The sequence below is a fragment of the Larus michahellis genome, chromosome 2, assembly GCF_964199755.1.
Source record: "Larus michahellis chromosome 2, bLarMic1.1, whole genome shotgun sequence".
Taxonomy (NCBI): domain Eukaryota; kingdom Metazoa; phylum Chordata; class Aves; order Charadriiformes; family Laridae; genus Larus; species Larus michahellis.
This window is the reverse complement of record NC_133897.1, coordinates 160,682,702-160,700,538: the sequence shown is the minus strand read 5'-3', so window position 1 is coordinate 160,700,538 and position 17,837 is coordinate 160,682,702. Positions and strand designations below refer to the sequence as shown.

Sequence of the window (17,837 nt, the reverse complement as noted above, 5' to 3'; positions counted from 1 at the left end):
CGCGCTAGTTTGTTTTCTCCATGCGATATCCAGTTTTGTATTTAAGTTGTTCCGGCTGGCGCAGAATGGCTGCCGAATGCCCAATCCGCTCCCTGGGCAGCGTATTTTCACCATCATTATATGCTCCGAACTTGTTTTCCATATATAAACAGATATACACATAGTGTATAATACTTATTGCTAAAAGACAGACCCCCCACACCCAGGACATAACACGGTATAATAAAAAACATTACTGAAGTATTTCAAACATCCTCTGTAAAACGATCACCTAAAGCCATATGGACTCAGTACAACACAAAGAAGCTAATTAAATGTGAGACGAGCAATGGACCTTTTGAAAATGGTTAAGCCTCTGACATTAATAAGCCCTCCAAAATTAAGGTGCACATACTGTAATATTTCTAAGCAGTAGAGAGAAAAATTTATACTTCCAGTGTTCTAAACTGACTTGCAAAGGTGGGTCCCCTTTCCAAATGAATGGCATCATCGCGTGCACCCCCTTTACACACCAGCACCTCCGTGTGACTACTACCAAGGCAAGGTGGTCAGGATGGCCCAACTGAACGCTTCTTGTCACGAACCTCCGGTTTGCAGAGGGCTTCCCACCCCCGATTTTTGCTGTTGATTTTTACATCACGCTCCAGTTCAGTTCAGGACCTGTTTTGTGTCATTTAAAGCTTCAGTGAAGAAAAAAACAGTTGCGGTTTCCCTTCAAATACAAAGGAAAAAACATTCTGGTTTGCGAGCATCTAAATACTTTTATAATTTTACTGTGACATTCGAGCGACTCCTTTACATCCCAGTCTTCAGTTTGGCCAGGAGCGCTGGAGCCCAGCGGTGCCACAGGGGCTTTGCTCTAATATTCATTCAAGTCTAGTCAAGTTCGAAGCCAGCTGGGAGCAGAGGGAGATTCGCACCGTTTGCACAAGAACAGAAGAGGCTTACGACAAGAAGGCAGCAAAAAATCTAAAGATTTTGATCATGGTACACACGATCCAACCATACACAGCTCACAGGACACAAGGAAGGAGACCTTTCCCTCCAGCTGCTTCCCACAGAAGCCAAAGAACCAGGCATGAGGACGGAGAAGCGAAACCCTCCAGGCATCACAGAAGGAGAGAGAGTGCAGAAAGCTGAAGAACGAAAGGAGAAACAGATGCAAGCTGCACAACAGAGGAGCAGTACATGTAGAAGCTTAGAGGTAAAATTAAGAGACAGGTGGATGTCAGCCGCACAAGAGGACGGCACCCACAGAAGAACAGTTTCAGTTCTTTGCCACCCAGCAAATATGCAAAATCTATCAGAAAACTGCAACCTATATTCTTTGACTATTTTAAAGGGGACCACAGGCTTCTACCACTGTAAATTACTCCACAGTTGTACAAAGATCTATGCATCTAAGGCCAGAATATCCAAAATACGGGCACTACTCAACCTACAGCTACCCAACAACAGGACTAGCAGGAAGCATCTTCCAACCTATTCCCTGCCGTATGACCCGAGGTACCTCCGTTTTGTAAGTGAAACACAGGGAGCCCCATCATTTGATAGCTGATCACGTCACCAAGACTACGTTTCATTTACAACTGCAAAACTGACGTCCTACTGCCATCACTGCAACTGAAAACACGGAATTCCTGATGTAGATGCCTATGGTATGGTCACAGGAAGGAGAAAGCTTTGAAATGAACCACCCTGATACCTCCATTAAAAATTAAAATCCCAACCCTTAGATAAAAAGCTGGGCATTTAAAGGCTCTAGAAGTTTGCCATTTAGCCCTGTGAAATCCCAAGAGGCTTCTGTACAATGGCATTTCCCTTTTGTTTATTACTATTAAGAACTTACATTAAGTTAAAAGAAGGCTGCAAATTTAATCATTTTTTTTTTTACTTTTCTGTGCACATGTATCAAAACTAGTCCTTACATCGCCATATACTATTTCTTCCTCAGAGAGAGTCCGCCTCCTCCATCATAAAGCCCAAAGCAATTCACACCTCAATAAATGACGTTGCAAATAAGACTGCATGAAGGACCCTGGCTTATTTACAGAGGATGGGAAGCGATGCATACAGGAAAGATTCTCGTGATAAGGCCAACCAGAAGAAATACTGGTACGAGCCCAGATGCGCTGGGTTTGACTGGCCCACAAGCAAAGCAATCAACTGTAGGTTAGTCTGTGCAAAACACTTCGCATTCTTATGGCACTTGACTTGTAAGCGTTTAAGGAAAAAAAAACCAACTTCAAAAGCATCCCAAACCTTTGAATACTTGAGAAACTGGGGCCAAAACTGACGTTCACATCTTACAGAGTAACACCACAAACTTGCGCGAGCAAGCTCAGCCAAGTTCGTGAAGCATTCAAGCGAGACGCAATGTATCACAGCACTGTCCATACGGACACGGAGGCTGTATTCCTTAGAAGATACGAATGCCTGCAGCAACCTTTATAATACGCAACTACACAAGAAAGGGAGATGAAAAAAAAATACTGAACAGATTATTTGTTTTTGTAAGCACAGTCCACCCTCAATAAGGCCGGATCCTGAGGGACAAAATTACATACTCATGTAAATTTAGAGACCGTTACACATACAAACAGAAGACAAGTGAAAGCTACATGGGCAGCTCTGACGTTGACCTTACGGTTTCCGGTTCAGGACACTATTCCCGCATCTCCCGCACCAAGAATGACATCCATCCTCCTACCTGGAATCTCTCAGTCCACCTCCAACTTCAACATTTACAACTATATTACACCACAGGCATGCACACGCATTGCATAACATTGCTACAGTGTATGCTGTATAAATTATGTAAATACACTCCACTTCGTTTCAAAGCAGTTCATCTGGATTTACACTTCTCTTATACAGTACACACAGTACCACATTCAAGGCTATGCAGCAAGTGAATAATATATAAAAGAGTCTCACATATCCAAAAGCAAGTAGGTCACTCCACTATTCATAGTTTGAAGCAGTTATTTAAGCATCCAACTATATAACACAGAGTATTTTATTAACAGTTGCTACAAAAACGTCAACAACTCCTCAGCTCTTATGTTCTTTCTGCCTTACGAAGTTGCCAATCGTGATTCCGCAATTAACTTCCTCGTTACCATACAGCTCTGGAGTGTCTCCTATAAGCTCGATGTGGCAAGACTTTTTAAATAGCAACCACTCTGTAACAGGGTTTTACGTTTCGCTTTGGACGTCACGAGTGACAACTCACTTCAGACATGGCAGACGGACGGGAAGTGTCAGGGTAGGTTTATTTGAGCAATGAACCAGCCACGCTGCTTCCTTTCTCCATAATGGTATTACCACGAAAGTTCAATGCACTGGTTGCAAAGTCTTTCCCACGTAATCCATCTTTGGCACGCTTTTCGGTTTTACGCATCCTCAAAAGGCATTCCAAGATTTTTTTGTGGGTTTTTTTTTGTTTTTTGGTTTTGTTTTTTTTTTGATGGTCTGTACATTATAACAATCACTTCTTTTTTACATTTGTACGTAGATCAGGAAGAAAAGTGGAAAATGGAGAGTATGCAGAATAGTTTTAATAAACAGTTTTACATACAGTACCTTACATATAGAACAGTGTGTTTGCAAATTTAAATAATTTTTGAATGTACAGTGGCTTGTACTCTTATCAAAAGGTAAATTCAAGTTTACTGTCTATCGGTTCTAAAATGCATTTATACAGATAACTAGAACTGATAAACAGACGCGAGGCATAAAATGTTCAAGTATCTTAACGTCATCAGTTAAATAGCCTCCTTTTAACAGTCATATTTTACAAATTTCAAAACCTGTACATACATTATTTTCAATTTTAGAAACTGCTTGTTAAAAGGTAACATTTCATGTTAACCACCAGTTCTTATAGTCTATTGTAATAAAACTAGACATGTGTAGATATAAATGTGTATAGTATGTATATACGTACACGTGTATCTATACACATATACATACACATACAAATATGTATGTAGCACTGGGTACAGTGGCAACTTATAAGCACAGGGAAAGTCCTGGGCTCAAAATCCAGCAAGAGCTAACAGAGCAAGTAGGTTGCCTTTGGTTTCATGACGTTTCATTCACTGAAGCCGAAAGATTTTTATAAAAACCATCTTGGAGAATGTATCTTGTGACATTTATTCTAGTGGTTTAGCATTATTCACAGCCACAGACAGTTTTGCTGCTCTTGTCATTCCTCATCCCAGCTGAGGATGGTAAAGTTTCAGAGGGCCAACACCGGAACAGAGCTACCCAGGACAAAAACGGTACCTTGAATCCCAAATACTGCAATAGAACATAAAAAAATATAAACTAGATACAATTTTGGATGGATTGCTGGCACCAAGTAGAACTTTGGAAAAAAACCTTCGTCTAAGTCATAATCAACCTCTCATCCCAGTGGTTTTAATATTATTTGGCACATCTGACCACTATTTGCCACTTATGTTTTAAAGGAGCCTAAGGGTGCTGTAATAAGGATTTCTATTTAAAAAAATACTTTAAAAAAGAGACCATGATAAGTAATTTCTTTCAAAAAAATCAAAGCTAGTATGTTCATTTCCCTGAACCTACATGAGAGAAGGAAACAATCTAAAAACTTTCCTTGTAGAGAGGATACAGATCTCTCTGTGTCTATCTTTCACTAGCAAGATAAGAGGAATTCATTAAAAAAGCAGTTTGGAAGAAATTTTAGTCAGCTGAATTCTGTGAATTTAGAATTCTTTGCCAAAGGTTTCAAAATAGTAGCATTGCTCTTCACAGAGTTTTTGTTTGTTCAACTTTCTTATATATGGGGATTTTCTTGTTTATCATATTAAAATCATATCAGCATTTCTCAGTATGCAATATATTACATTTTGAAGCTTGGACACCGAATACTCAGATTTTCAATATAACAGATTCCTTCCTCTAGATTTCCTCTCTTCCCTCTCTAAAGCTTCAGGCTATGAATGTAATCAGCAAAGAACCAGATAAATGCTCAGCTTTCCACTGTCTTCCTGTCGGTCTTGTGGCTAGTAAGAACATTCACTGTAAAGAACCTATTTTTATTTCTTTATTCTTCCTTTTGTCATACAGAGCAAAGCGTTGCTATTTGCTGTACTTTCCCCATGTCAATTAAGAGCTGTTTGATACGTCGCTTGAGCTGAGGCAACCTTGCCAGAGGATCTGGTGGTTCCAGTTCTCCAGTGAAATCAAGCCAGCTTTCTAAAACTACAGGAGAAAAATGAAGAGGTTGATTAGAATAAATCTTCGAGAAGCAGTTTTCATAAAAATTAAACTTTTCTTTCTTACTGTCTGTCTTTTATGAGAAGGGAAAATATACTGAGGCTGTGATTTTTATTTAACAGAAGAAATGTTAATTAGGGAAACACGAACTAATTTCACTTAAACAATGCAAACGTATCTTCCAATTTACAATCTACACACATAAAAGAAACCTCAGTTCAGAGCTTTCTGGCTATGACAGTTCTGCAAGAGAAAATGCAATCCTTAAATGCAAGACTTGCTTCTGTCACTTTAGCAGGCTCCTGTTTACAAGGTCCAGGTTACAGAATGTTTTTTTCCTCCAATCTTTTTCAAGGAATTTCTATGCTTGTAGAGACAGAGAAGGGGAAAGGTCAACCCTGTTAGCCTAGAAATATTGCCTAGTACAAGCAGGAATATTGAAAGCAAAACTGCAAATGGGAATAAGGGAACTTTATTTGTCAAAATATCAGTAAGGACTCCTCCTATGACTAGACTACAAGCTCCTCTCATTCTTTATTTCTATGACTGGTGAGTAAACTTACATGCTGTCAGATTTACTTCTACACTACAATCTCATTCAAGTTTTCTCACGGAGCCTGATTTGTCTGCCTGAAACTAGTTACTTACTAATATACAGCAAACCGAAGTTGACAGCAGAATGAACGTTGGGTTTTTTTTTCTTAACTATTGTCAAATACTAGAACAATCAGGCCAAAACCACTCCAGGCGTATAAAAATCCACCAACTTTATGAACCACGTCTGGACAGAGACAAGTTATCTAAGCTTTCTGAAGTCTGCCTAATATCAGAAACTTGAGCTACATTTTCAGCGGCCCTGAGTGCTTAAGCTACTTTACTGGGCAGTCAAAACTTGTGGAAGGGGGTTGGAGCATCAAGGGTACAAGCTCTGGTCATAATATTGGGTACCCAAATTTGAACACAATACTTAAAAATCCATCCTCAGTGCCTCAGATCACTTTCAACACGGTCGCTATGAAAGATGCTGTTACAGGTATATTAACAAGTATCTGGCAATGCAGTTACCATCAACTTCTTTTTCAATCAGGTCCATTCTGCTGGTGACTTCGTTCTGTACATTCTCTATATGGGTAAGGAGATTTAGCTGCCATTGAAGATGTGTGTCCACTTGTTCTTCTGAGCCTTTTCTTTCATTACAAACAAACACAGTGTTGCCTTCAGCAGAATTCTTCTTTATAGCAGCAACAGAAAGAAAAAAAAATGTCATTTAAGATGTTTTTTCATTATTTTTTTTTTTTTTTAATTTCTGGTGTTGATTTCAACACTTGAGTCACATGATAAACTATGATGTTTTAGAATTGTACTTCTGTCTACTTGACTAAAAGCACACTCAAAGAGCCATGTACCACGACAAATCAATAAACTAATACAAGCAAAATGCAAATTCCATAGAAATGAGCATGTACAGCACTTGAGGAGACAAGGTAAAATTTACCGGCTCAAGCACTTTGTTTAATGCAGTAAGCCTGACTGCATTTCTGTGCCTTTTTTATACAAATCATGACTTAAAGCACTAAGTGCACTGCTCTACTGTCACCAAAAGTGTGCAAAAACCTTAAGGTTTGTTTCAACTTCAGCCAGAGAATGAAGGAAAACTCCCTAAAATGCAGTAATATCCAAGATATCGAAGTCATTATTTTGCTCAAATAACCTGGACGTTCCATTTGCTGATGAGGACAAAAGACTTCTCTCTTCCTATCATCGCTATGGTCCCATATAACTTGCAAGCACAAGTCTGGGACAGAATTGAACACGTTTGGGGATAGCTACGAGGGCAGTAACATGCAGAGTTGTGGCAAACACAATATCTGAGGAAGACTGACTTCTTTGAAATAATTAGGATCTTCACAGCAAGTCAGAGATAACACACAAGCTCCTCATCTTTCTGTATTTCACATTTCAGCTAACAGAAATAACCAAAGGAAGCATACCAGATTTAATGAGTTAAAATATTCAGTACCTCCATGAATTAGCACGATTCATAGTTTCTATTTTATATCCGCTATGACTTCATAGCTCATGAAGCTCTTTCACTATCAATGATTCTGTTTTAGGGACTAAAACACTGGATACGTGTGCTCACACAGTGTAAGTTCACGACAAATGCCAGAGGAGTAAGTTTCATCATATTAACACACTTTTCTGATAAAATGCTCAAGCTAATTTTTTTTCAAGTCACATAACAGACTTAATACCATTTTTTTTTCTTCAGTGTTTTTCTTCATTTCTTTTTCTAGCGAAGAATGGAAAGAGTAAGAAGAGTGAGGAAGAAGAAAATTGCGACTGATGGATTTTAAGTTACTTCTTAAACAGTCACTTTTTTTGCTTAAGACTCAAAATCCATTAAAAAAAAAAGTCAAACTTGGACCAACCTGCCGGTAGCTTTAAGAGAGGGTCCTGGAGGACAAGTATTGTTAATACTCAAAATATTAACTAAAGGGCTTAAGGGTATTTACCAAAGATAGATTTTGAAAGTCAGGAAAGCCTCTAAACTCTCAAACCTTTCAGGTAAAATCTTTCATCTCTCAAGGCATCAGGTCTGTCTCAACAGTGTTTTCCCTATTCAAAGTATTAATCTTTGTAAAGGATATTTTCAACGTAAATAAGAAATGCCCTATTTCTTACAATTTTCAGACCCTCTCTAAAACCATGAGAGAAGAATGACATTTTTCCCTCTCTACATAAGGACTCGAGTCCATAACTGTAGAACCAAGATCATCTGTTAGTTGATTCTTTCAAATGCCCACATGAACATATCTTAAAGATAAATAACTTAATATCTAAATAACATAATAAAATATTTTCTTTTCCTTTTAATGACCTTTATATTTGTTCAAAAGGTTAGTAAGTGCTCCTTGGAAAAAAACCCTCAAGATCAAACAGGTCCTCCTCTAAGTTAAGAGATCAATGGAGGCAATCAGGGAGCGGTGGCACAGGTAGCACAAGAAGCAGAGTACAGGATCCAGCTCACAAAGGAGAAATAAACAGGAGGTTCAGGTGGGAAAGGCTCGTGCTTTCAGAAACGAGAACAAGGAAAATAAATACAATTTTAAAGATGATGTGTAGTCCAAAAAGGGTCTTGATAATAGGCAATCTGAACACTGTTTATACGAGAAAAGAAGATATGTAATGGAACTGTAGATTAAGACAAGACAAAACAGTATGGAAAACCAGAATATTTAAGGCTCTGAGGGACGCAAGAAGGGAGACTGCAAAGTCCCAACCAAAACTTTGACAAGGAGAGGTGAAGAAGGCACCTTACAGAGAAGTTGGTTCGTGTAAAAACGGCACTTCAATGTCAGTATCATCACGGTTTTAAGGGAAGTACAAACAGGTTCATGGAGAAACCAAGGGGAGCTTTTCAATGTGTATTAAATCTGGACAGGAAGCCTTATTTCAGCTACCAAGGCAGACTACTGACAACAAGGTGAACCAAGGTCTTCCAAAGAAAAGAGTACTCTGACGTTGCCGCAATCAGATCTCTTCCTAGATACATGCTTCAGCCTCTGAAGGAAACTGGAGTTTTGTTTCACTGCTCACATGTATTTTCTTTTCATTCTAAAAGTATTTACGCTATTTACAAAGACAATTTAAGCTACTGTTTGAAGGAAAGTGTACTTTACACCACTGCATGTCTCCTTACTATACAAACTGAACATAATAATGCAATTTAGCATACAGTTATTTCTAACTAGAATGAGCCAAGACTTTCCATTCAGACGATACAGCTTACATGTCACATTTAAAACTAAAATTAAAAGAAAACAAACAAACCATATCTTACTCATTTCTTCCACACCAGAAAGTGTACTTCAAAAGGGAGATGAGTTGGGTCATTTATTCTCACACAGTTGGTATTGTAGAAAACAGAAAGGTTTGTTTCACTTTGGTTTTTGCTCAAAGAGAACTCTTCACTAAAAACCAGACTAACAAGTTTCAGACCTTTTTCAGAGTAATGGATTCAAACCATTAATGCAAAAATGAGAGAGAAATGCGTTAAGCAGCCAAACATAATCCTGACTAACAGCCTGTGACACGTTTGATTAGAAGAAATACGCAATATAAAGGACTCAAAAGATGTTGCACATGAGGTGAAATTAGTTGGTCAGTAAATCATTACTTGTGGACAGAATTCTAGACAGTGTTGCTCTTAGAACAAGAATATGCTACAATAATAAACACTGTTACAAATCTCAGTTTAACACCACCACCAAAGAAACTCCACTTACAGAAAACAGAATTGAGAGAAAAGAGGAAGCTTGTCCCGTTTTCTTCATCTCGCAAAAAACACGTAAATTCTGTTTCAAGACTCTGCATTTTAAGCATAGGATTGTTTCTTGCCCGAAAAGACCGGATTAAGCATAAACAGTTTTAGCATAGGCAATATTTTAACCACGCTTTGCGTTTCATTCACCAGCTGAAATGGGTATACTTCACCCAAAACTTTCTCAGTGGTCTAACTTTGCTTGTAGTGATTTCTACCAACTTATTTGATAGAGTATGTCGACTTACAACAATGAACGTTTCTAAATACTTGAATGTGGTGAGTTTTATCAGATTGAACATATTTTTCCAACTAAGAAACTACCCAGATGAAGAATGATACTTACCTGCTCATTCAGGCCATCATCTTTAAAAGAATATTGTAAACAGTTTTTATTCTCAGTGTGAAATTCCTGATCTTCCTCAAAACTACTTGTATCTTCATCATCTGAGCTCATAAGATCAGTGACTGCTTTGCAGTCGTGACGAAAACTCTGTGGTTTTTGGTAACTGTGCTCACTTGTGATGTATGTTTCTTCCATCTTCTGGGGTATACTGGGCGGCTCTTTATGGTTTTGACCATGACACGTCCTTTCAGTTGGATTAACAGCATCCGGCAAAGTCACTAATTTTTTCTCTACCCCAACAGTTATTTGTTCTTGTTCTTTTCGCATCCCTGAATAAGCCCAGAGATGAAGGTCTGGGTGATGCTTATTTCTGCAACAAAGGGGAGGAAAAAAAGCAATTTACAGAGAATGCCATTTATAGCATGGAACTATTAAGCATCCACAGCTGCTAGATCACAGCTATCAATAAGGACCATTATCAAACATGTAAGTATTCCTAGGTCACGTATCAATTTAGGATAAATCCAGAATGTCCATTTAACACAAAACTGAATATTAAAAAAATATCACCAATAATCCCAATACGCCAGATCCACTCAGGTTCTGAACACCTAACTCTCACTGAACCTGGAGGTACTCTACAGCCTGCACTTGAATTATTTGGACTAATACACATGAAAGAAGTTTAACGTGAGATAATAATACATATGGAACAACAGCAGTCTGTGCTACCTAAATATATAAAGATGGAGAAAAAACCCTGGACTGATACTTACTTTAATATCCCAATCTTCAACTGCAGTCCATGCAGTATTTCAGTCACACCATATACATCTGCCAGTAGGTGATGCGTTGACACAATCTTTTTGGCATTAAGATGAGAGTAGTTTTCTTTCAAAAATGATAATCCACACATGTGTCCATTGTTTAGCCAGTCTTTATCATAAAGATATTTGGCACTCCACCTCTGACCTGCGGTAAGCAATAAACAAATTGAGGGCCATCTAAAGCCACAGCAGAACTGTATTTAAAACTAGAGTGCTATAACTATATGCTGTACTCTCCTCAATGTCTCCCAACAAACATGAAAGAATGACTCAAGCAAGATCTCGCTATTGATATTTTAAAATATAGTTTTCATGGATTAAGAGGAAACTTAACACTTACAAAAACAAAAATAAACCTGAAATCTCAACACCTCTCTAAATGGCATTTGAAATGAAAACCTAATCACCTTTATGATCAAAGTACAGGATACTAAGAACTGTGCTATTATCAATCTAACTGCCAAAAAAAAAAAAAAGTTTAAATTGGCATTTTATTTATCTAACTACTGCAGCTTACTTAAAAAAAAAAAAAAAAGAAAAACAAAGTTACAAGAGAAATGTTAGAGAGTGGATTTTATATGGACATATCCAAAACACCTAGTTTGTTTCTAAAAGACAGATATTATGCCTCAATACTGAAAAGTCAATATCTATTTTGTAGGAGTCAGGAACAGGCTTCATGAAAAGCAGACATTTCAAAAGTTATCTGACAGCAGAGCTCTTACACTCTCCTTTGAGGTGCCTTTTACCAGACACTACAAGACAGGATCCCGATGTAAGTGGGCCTTAGGTCTCCCATGCCACGGTACCATCTACAGTCTTAACCCAACAGGCATGAATGAGTATTTAGCTAATGCTTCTATAGTAACTCAATAACTATTTAAAAGTAAAAAATGAAAAAAAAAAAACGAAAAACAAATCTAGAAATGTGTAATGCTAATTATTCCAATATTATTGTTTACAATGAGGAACCCAGACAAACAGACTGACTAAGACCGCAATATCTTACACTCAATTTCATATCAGACTATCATCATATACAGAACAAAGAATGGGTTGATGGAAGCCCTTCATACCTTTCAGGAGAATACCCTGTCTATCTCCTTTCTGCCCATTATCCCAATACACTTTAAAATACTGACATTGTGAATGACCTTTTTCTCCTGACATAGAAAGAAAAGAAGTAATGGTTAGGAAGAGAGAGAAGATAAAAATTAGGGACACAGTCTCTGCATAGCAGGGGATAACGAAGTACCTAGTACAGTGCAGGAAAGACACATGACAAATTAGTTGGTTTTAATACAAAAAAATTTGGCTGCTCAAAGAACATACCACACAGTGCTATCAAACAAGACTCTATACCACCCACTTAGACTCAGATTGGGGCAAATGGAAAGTCACATCTGTCCAGCATTATTTTCCTAAATTTTCTTCTCAAAAATAACTAATAAAACTTGTGCTGTTTTATACATCTGCAAACAGTTTTCAGATTTCATTTTTTAAATTCGGAATGAAACTCAATTTGAGGGTGTAGTCTCATTTCCCTTTTGAAACAGCTGGACTGCTGGATATTTCACCAAGAGACACGTACGTGAGTTTGTATAAATTGTCAGGAAAAATACTAAAAATTTTCTTCCAAATTGTACAGTTTTTCTCCAAATAACTGCTAAGAAAAACGGGCTTATGGACAGAATCATTTTTAAAATCAACATTTTCCTCATCAAATTAAATCAGTTTAAAAGTAAATATACTTTTCCTAATGCTTAGCATTTCAAACTTATCCTGACAATCCTAAGTTCAAGATGTGCTGTTCGTGCACTATCATTTACCATAAAAAGTGCTAGATTTTTTCATATTCTACATATTCAGTTCCACACCTTTATTTACACAATTCTGTACAAATGCAAACATTATAAAATTGCAATTGATATGAAATTCCATCCACAGCATACTTGAGTGTACTGTAGTAATGAGTCCTTTTTCTCTAAAAAAATATTTAAATGAACAGATGTGATGCCAAGCAGAGGCAAAACAGATGGCTGAACAAGAATGATTTGTTTAGAAAGACTCTTCAAACTACGATGACATGAAAAAGTGCTAAGGTTTTGGGGGAAGGAGGTTTCAACAACTAAAGTGATGGTAATTAAGATGATGAATGAGACTTAGCAGAGCTGAACAAGATGTTACTAACAGGAAAGGAAGTTGCTACTCACAGCCAAACTTGGAAGCACTTGCCCCAAAGAAGTATAACAGATAACACAAAACAGACAAATCTTTAACAGTTTAAGCAATGCATAACATCTCTGCTTAAAAATCCTAAGCAGCCCATTGCAGATAAAGGTGCTTTATCCCTACCTGGTGGATCTCTGCAGATGTAACAGATGTACTGCTCTGGAATGCTGTCCTCCAGCAGTCCCATGCACACACTGTGCTGCCAACACAAGCACTCTTCACACTGACATCAGGGGAAAAAAAAAGAAAAAAAAAGAGCACAAACTAAAACTGAGATAATTAAAAAAAAATAAAATCAGAAGCTATTTCTTGTCAAAATGCAGAGAACAGCAGTTTAACTTAAATATCTGGTTTGAGTAAGATTATTTTAGTTGGGCAATTTGTGTTTGGGTAGGCAAAGACATCAAGCTAAAAAATAGCTCTAGTTCTGAAAGTTACCTCAACCACAAATTCCAGACTGGGGAAAAAAAAAAATTGAAGATGTAATATTTAATAATATTTTATTACAACATTCAGTATTTTAGCACCTAAATATTTAGTAGTGAAACATAAGACAGGAGTATAATATTACAGTAAAGTAGAAAGATAATGTAATACATTACAGCATAACAGTGAAAAGTAGAAAACTCTTCAGTTTAATTATTTATATTTACAAAGCATCTCTCCAGTGCGCTAGAAAGATGTGTTTTTAATATCGCACCAATGGAAAATCTAAAAGAAAAAGAAAATGAAGAGAAAATGAAAGAGGAGAAACAAGAGAATAGGAGAGCAAAATAGAAGTGGTAAGACATGAGGGTCTAGAAACAGCAAACTGGTTGCTCTCAGTGAGACAAGGCATGAAGAGGAAAAACCAGGCTGTCACTGGACTTCAGAAACAGGCAGGAAACTACCACTTAAAAACATATTTCCTTTTCTCAACTCTGTGTTTGCCTGTGTTCTAAATATCTGCTGGTTTACTACAGAAAGTCTCTCCTCTTTGCTTTGACATGCTTTTGAGCATCATCAACCTATTCAAAACACTGAAGTCACCTTTCCTCTCGTCCTACTGCTATGGCTATGATTTCCTCTCCCCTCTCTGAAGGTTTCTACACCAGTCCATTTTTCACATTATTACCGTAGCTGAACTCCTGCTTCGTTCCTCCAACACAGCACAGCCTTTCAGTAATGTGTTCCCAGGGACAGTCTCTGTGTCCTTCACTTTCAGGTCTTTCTGTCATTTCCAAAAGACTTTAAGTGACAGCCACACTTGCCTTCCTTCAAATCTCAACTAAAAAGGCTCTGTATTTTCAACAGAAACTGTACCACATTAATAGTTGAATACCAACCCGCCTTTTGAGTGCAGGGGAGAAAAAAAAAAACAAAAAAAAAAACACACCACAAGAACTTCATGGCTTTTATAAAGTTACTGATAACTGAGTTCTTCCTCACTGTTGTTTGCATCTGATCTAATCACTGTATTATGAATTCCTTGAGACAAAGACTTTATATTGTTCATTACTAGATGGGAAATGCTCCCCTCACTGGAGTACAAATAAATAAGCAGCAGTAGTTGCAATCCACCAGCACCTGAATGCTATGCAGACACTCTATGCTCCTCTTCCCTTTTTTCTACACCAAGTAAGACTTAAATTCTTAGCAGTTTCTAAAACCAGGCACTGATTTCTAGTTTGAGAACTGCTGTTCTAACGATGAAGAATGCATATCACACACACATCACAGTGACAATATTAACGTCTGTATAGCAAAGATCTTGGATACAGCTGAGGAACATTTAGAGTGAGCAGAGTGGTTTCTACAATTGGTACCGCAAAGCACAAGGGCCAAACCAAGAGGGCTGGTACAATCGGGATGGTCTGTGGACAGAAGCGATGATTCGTGTGTGGGAGAGGATACTTTATTCCAAAGTTATCAACTGGCTATAAAGAAAAACATTACCTTTCCTTCCAAACCTGTTCTACATATCAATTTGTTAGGGAAACCCCATCCTAGAGTAATAGTTCTGCATACGTGGAACAGAGTCACACCAAGTGCAGAACACAGAAATACTTTGTAATCGTTCACTTTATTTACAGCTCTCTACATTAACTTCGGTCTCCAACACATCAAAAGGGCACCTTCACAAGCAAGAAATTCACATGGAAAATACATCCCTCCCCAGATTTCTTTACCTGAATCATAAAGCCATTTTCTTCATCCAGTTCACAAATGCATCTAACAATTTCATTGAGAGCATCATCTTCATCCTGAGACTCTTCAAAGTTAGTTGAATCAAAATCCTGATTGTATTCATCACCACTAAGTAACAAACTTTCTGTAGAGGAATCATCCAAGAACTCCACATCTGACAGGTCTAGTAAAAATAAATATATGTGAAATTCTGTGTGCAGAGATACAATATTTTATGGAGATAAAAGGGGTTTTTGGCAGTTAAAAATCTTAGTCTGCATACACAAACACACTGCTGGTATATTAGATTTCTTGATGAATTCTGCAAAATGCCTTTAATATCATCTCCTCAGAAGCAGAGTAGCAACACTTAACCAAAACAAGTACAATGCAGAACAGCTTGAGGAGTGTAAGCATTTTGATTTAAATAGATGAAGTAAAATCAGTCACCATATTTATAGCTACAATCACAAACATAAACCAAATAATTTCCTTTAAAACTCTCATTCTTAAAGAATTAAACCTACAAACTGAAAAATGCTGTTCAGCCAACCTACTTTCTCCACTAAGGTCAACAGACAAGATAGCTCTTGGATACTGGTATGATGTATTCTTCTCTGAGAACATGCTGCGCAAAGTCAGAGAGCTCCCGGAGGACCGTGTTAATGGAGAGGAGCACCTGTCCAAGAACTCAACAGAACTATCTTCATAATCTGAATAATCTGAAAAGTTAAAGAAAATAAGTCACTGTTATAAACGTAGAGAAAAGTTTACGACACAAATGAAAAAAAAAAGAAAGAATATTTAAGTATACTGCAACATTATGTTCAGAAGTAAAGCGTATCAACATTGAGGCATTAGGATGATGAAACTCTAAGTATGAAATGGCAAAAGCTCTTCATAACATATTTTATTAAAAAAAATTCCAGTGAGAAATACAATGAAGTTTAATAGCTAAGACAAGAATTACCCCTTTAACTCCCCCTTCCCCCATCTCTGAATGTACAGAGGAATAATTTTTCCTAGAAGATTATGCAGTCGTCTTTTTCCACAATTCATCCTGTACCATCTGCAATCCTTAGAGATGCTGCTGGTAGCTCTCTACGTAACATTGTTACGTAGAAGGAACTGCAGACAGTCCTGTCAGGTTAAGTGAAAAAAGCTCATCTGCACCCCTGCAGAGGGGCACAGGGAGCCCAAAGAAAACCCTTCTGGGATGCTCCGAAGCCCAGCTCAGGAGCCATCAGCTGTTGGTTGATGGGCCGATGGCTGCTGGGATGGGCACGGGACCATCCCAGTAGGGTATGCAAAGCTCAGAGGAGCATGATGAGCTGTCAAACACACCCTGCCCAGGCCCCTCCCAGGGATGTCCCAGCAGTGTCATCACCCCATTATCCAGGTGTGAAACCCATCACAATGCGTTACCCAGAGCAGCTCTCCAGATCACCTTTTGGACTAAGGGCGGTTGCCTAATATCTAATCTAAATCTCCCCTCTTTCATTTTAAAACTGTTAGCCCTCGTCCTATCACTGCACTCCCTGATAAAGAATCCCTCCTCATCCTTCAGGCAGGCCCCCTTTAGGTACTGGAAGGGGCTATAAGGTCTCCCTGAAGCCTTCTGTATTCGAGGCTAAACAACCTCTCAGCCTCTCCTCCCAGGTGAGGTGCTCCAGTCCCCTAATCATCTTTGTAGCCCTCCTCTGGACCCACTTGAGCAGGTCCATGTCTGTTTTATGCTGGTCAAATGGTAATTAAGAGTAGCTACCCATTTACTCCTCCTTCAAACTTATTACTTTGAATATAAGCAAGTCATTTGATTTCTACGCATTCATCCTTCTGTAATAAGCATGCCTGCTACCACCTGTATCTACAGTTTTCTTGCAACGGGTTCCATAACATGCGTCTCTTGTAAACACCTTGCATAAAGCCACTGCTCATATTTACTTTCTCCTGTCAGAAACACACTCACCGGAGTGTCTACTGCATTTCCTAAGTATATTCACTGTAGGGGAGTCAACTCAATGAGCAGTTGTGTTAATTACTTCAAGTCATACTGCTGTTGACCTCACTGTGACAGAACAGTGTAAGTGACAGAAATTACCTACGTTCTGTGTTACGTGGGTTTTATATGAACATTGATTGACAAACGAGCATATAGCCAGAGCACAAAAATGTTTTTCTTGGGATTTTTTGTTTGCTTTAAAGCCTTGCATAAAACCTATCTGGATCACACAACATGCCCACTCCCTCCTCTTCCCCAAGATGCCTCCATTTGATTCCAAAGGAACGGAGGATGCCTCACACCCTTTCATTTCTGCCATGCCCTGAAAGTAGAGTGAGCTTGTCCCAGAGAAAAACGACTTCTTTTGACAGATCATTTTTCAATGGGCTTTTTCAAGGTCGGACACTAGAGTCAGAATCTGCCACAGCATTTGTCTTTTTTTCTCCACCAGTTAAAAAAAAAATATCCAGGCAGAACATCTCTGGATTTTTAGAAACAGATTCTCACAAGATGAATTTGCAAAGAATAAAATGCACAAGTTTTTCCTCACACTGCTTTCTGCATCTGGATTTAAGATTTCTATTTTTTGCAGCATTGGACATATACAGAATCACAGAATCCTCATGGTTGGAAAGGACCCCCCACAAACAAACAACCTACAATCTCTGCCACTACAGCACACCCTGAAGTGCC

The 17,837-nt window shown here is 38.2% G+C and overlaps 1 protein-coding gene across 16 annotated transcripts in view; it reads right to left on the bottom strand.

Annotated features, from left to right (window-relative positions):
* Window positions 1-3,542: 3,542 nt before the first annotated feature.
* The window catches only part of PHF20L1 (PHD finger protein 20 like 1), a 61,458-nt gene continuing 47,163 nt past the window's right edge, over window positions 3,543-17,837 (bottom strand). For 7 of the 16 annotated variants that reach the window (XM_074577875.1, XM_074577859.1, XM_074577865.1 and 4 more), the window contains 8 exons: window positions 15,700-15,864; window positions 15,145-15,326; window positions 13,100-13,199; window positions 11,821-11,907; window positions 10,694-10,889; window positions 9,918-10,287; window positions 6,313-6,478; window positions 3,543-5,232 (listed from right to left, as the gene is read on the bottom strand). In XM_074577875.1, the coding sequence (XP_074433976.1) occupies window positions 5,090-5,232; window positions 6,313-6,478; window positions 9,918-10,287; window positions 10,694-10,889; window positions 11,821-11,907; window positions 13,100-13,199; window positions 15,145-15,326; window positions 15,700-15,864 (1,409 nt within the window). In that variant the 3' untranslated portion in view covers window positions 3,543-5,089. The remainder of the gene's footprint in view (window positions 5,233-6,312; window positions 6,479-9,917; window positions 10,288-10,693; window positions 10,890-11,820; window positions 11,908-13,099; window positions 13,200-15,144; window positions 15,327-15,699; window positions 15,865-17,837) is intronic. The other 9 variants (XM_074577863.1, XM_074577869.1, XM_074577872.1 and 6 more) reach the window with 3 other exon arrangements.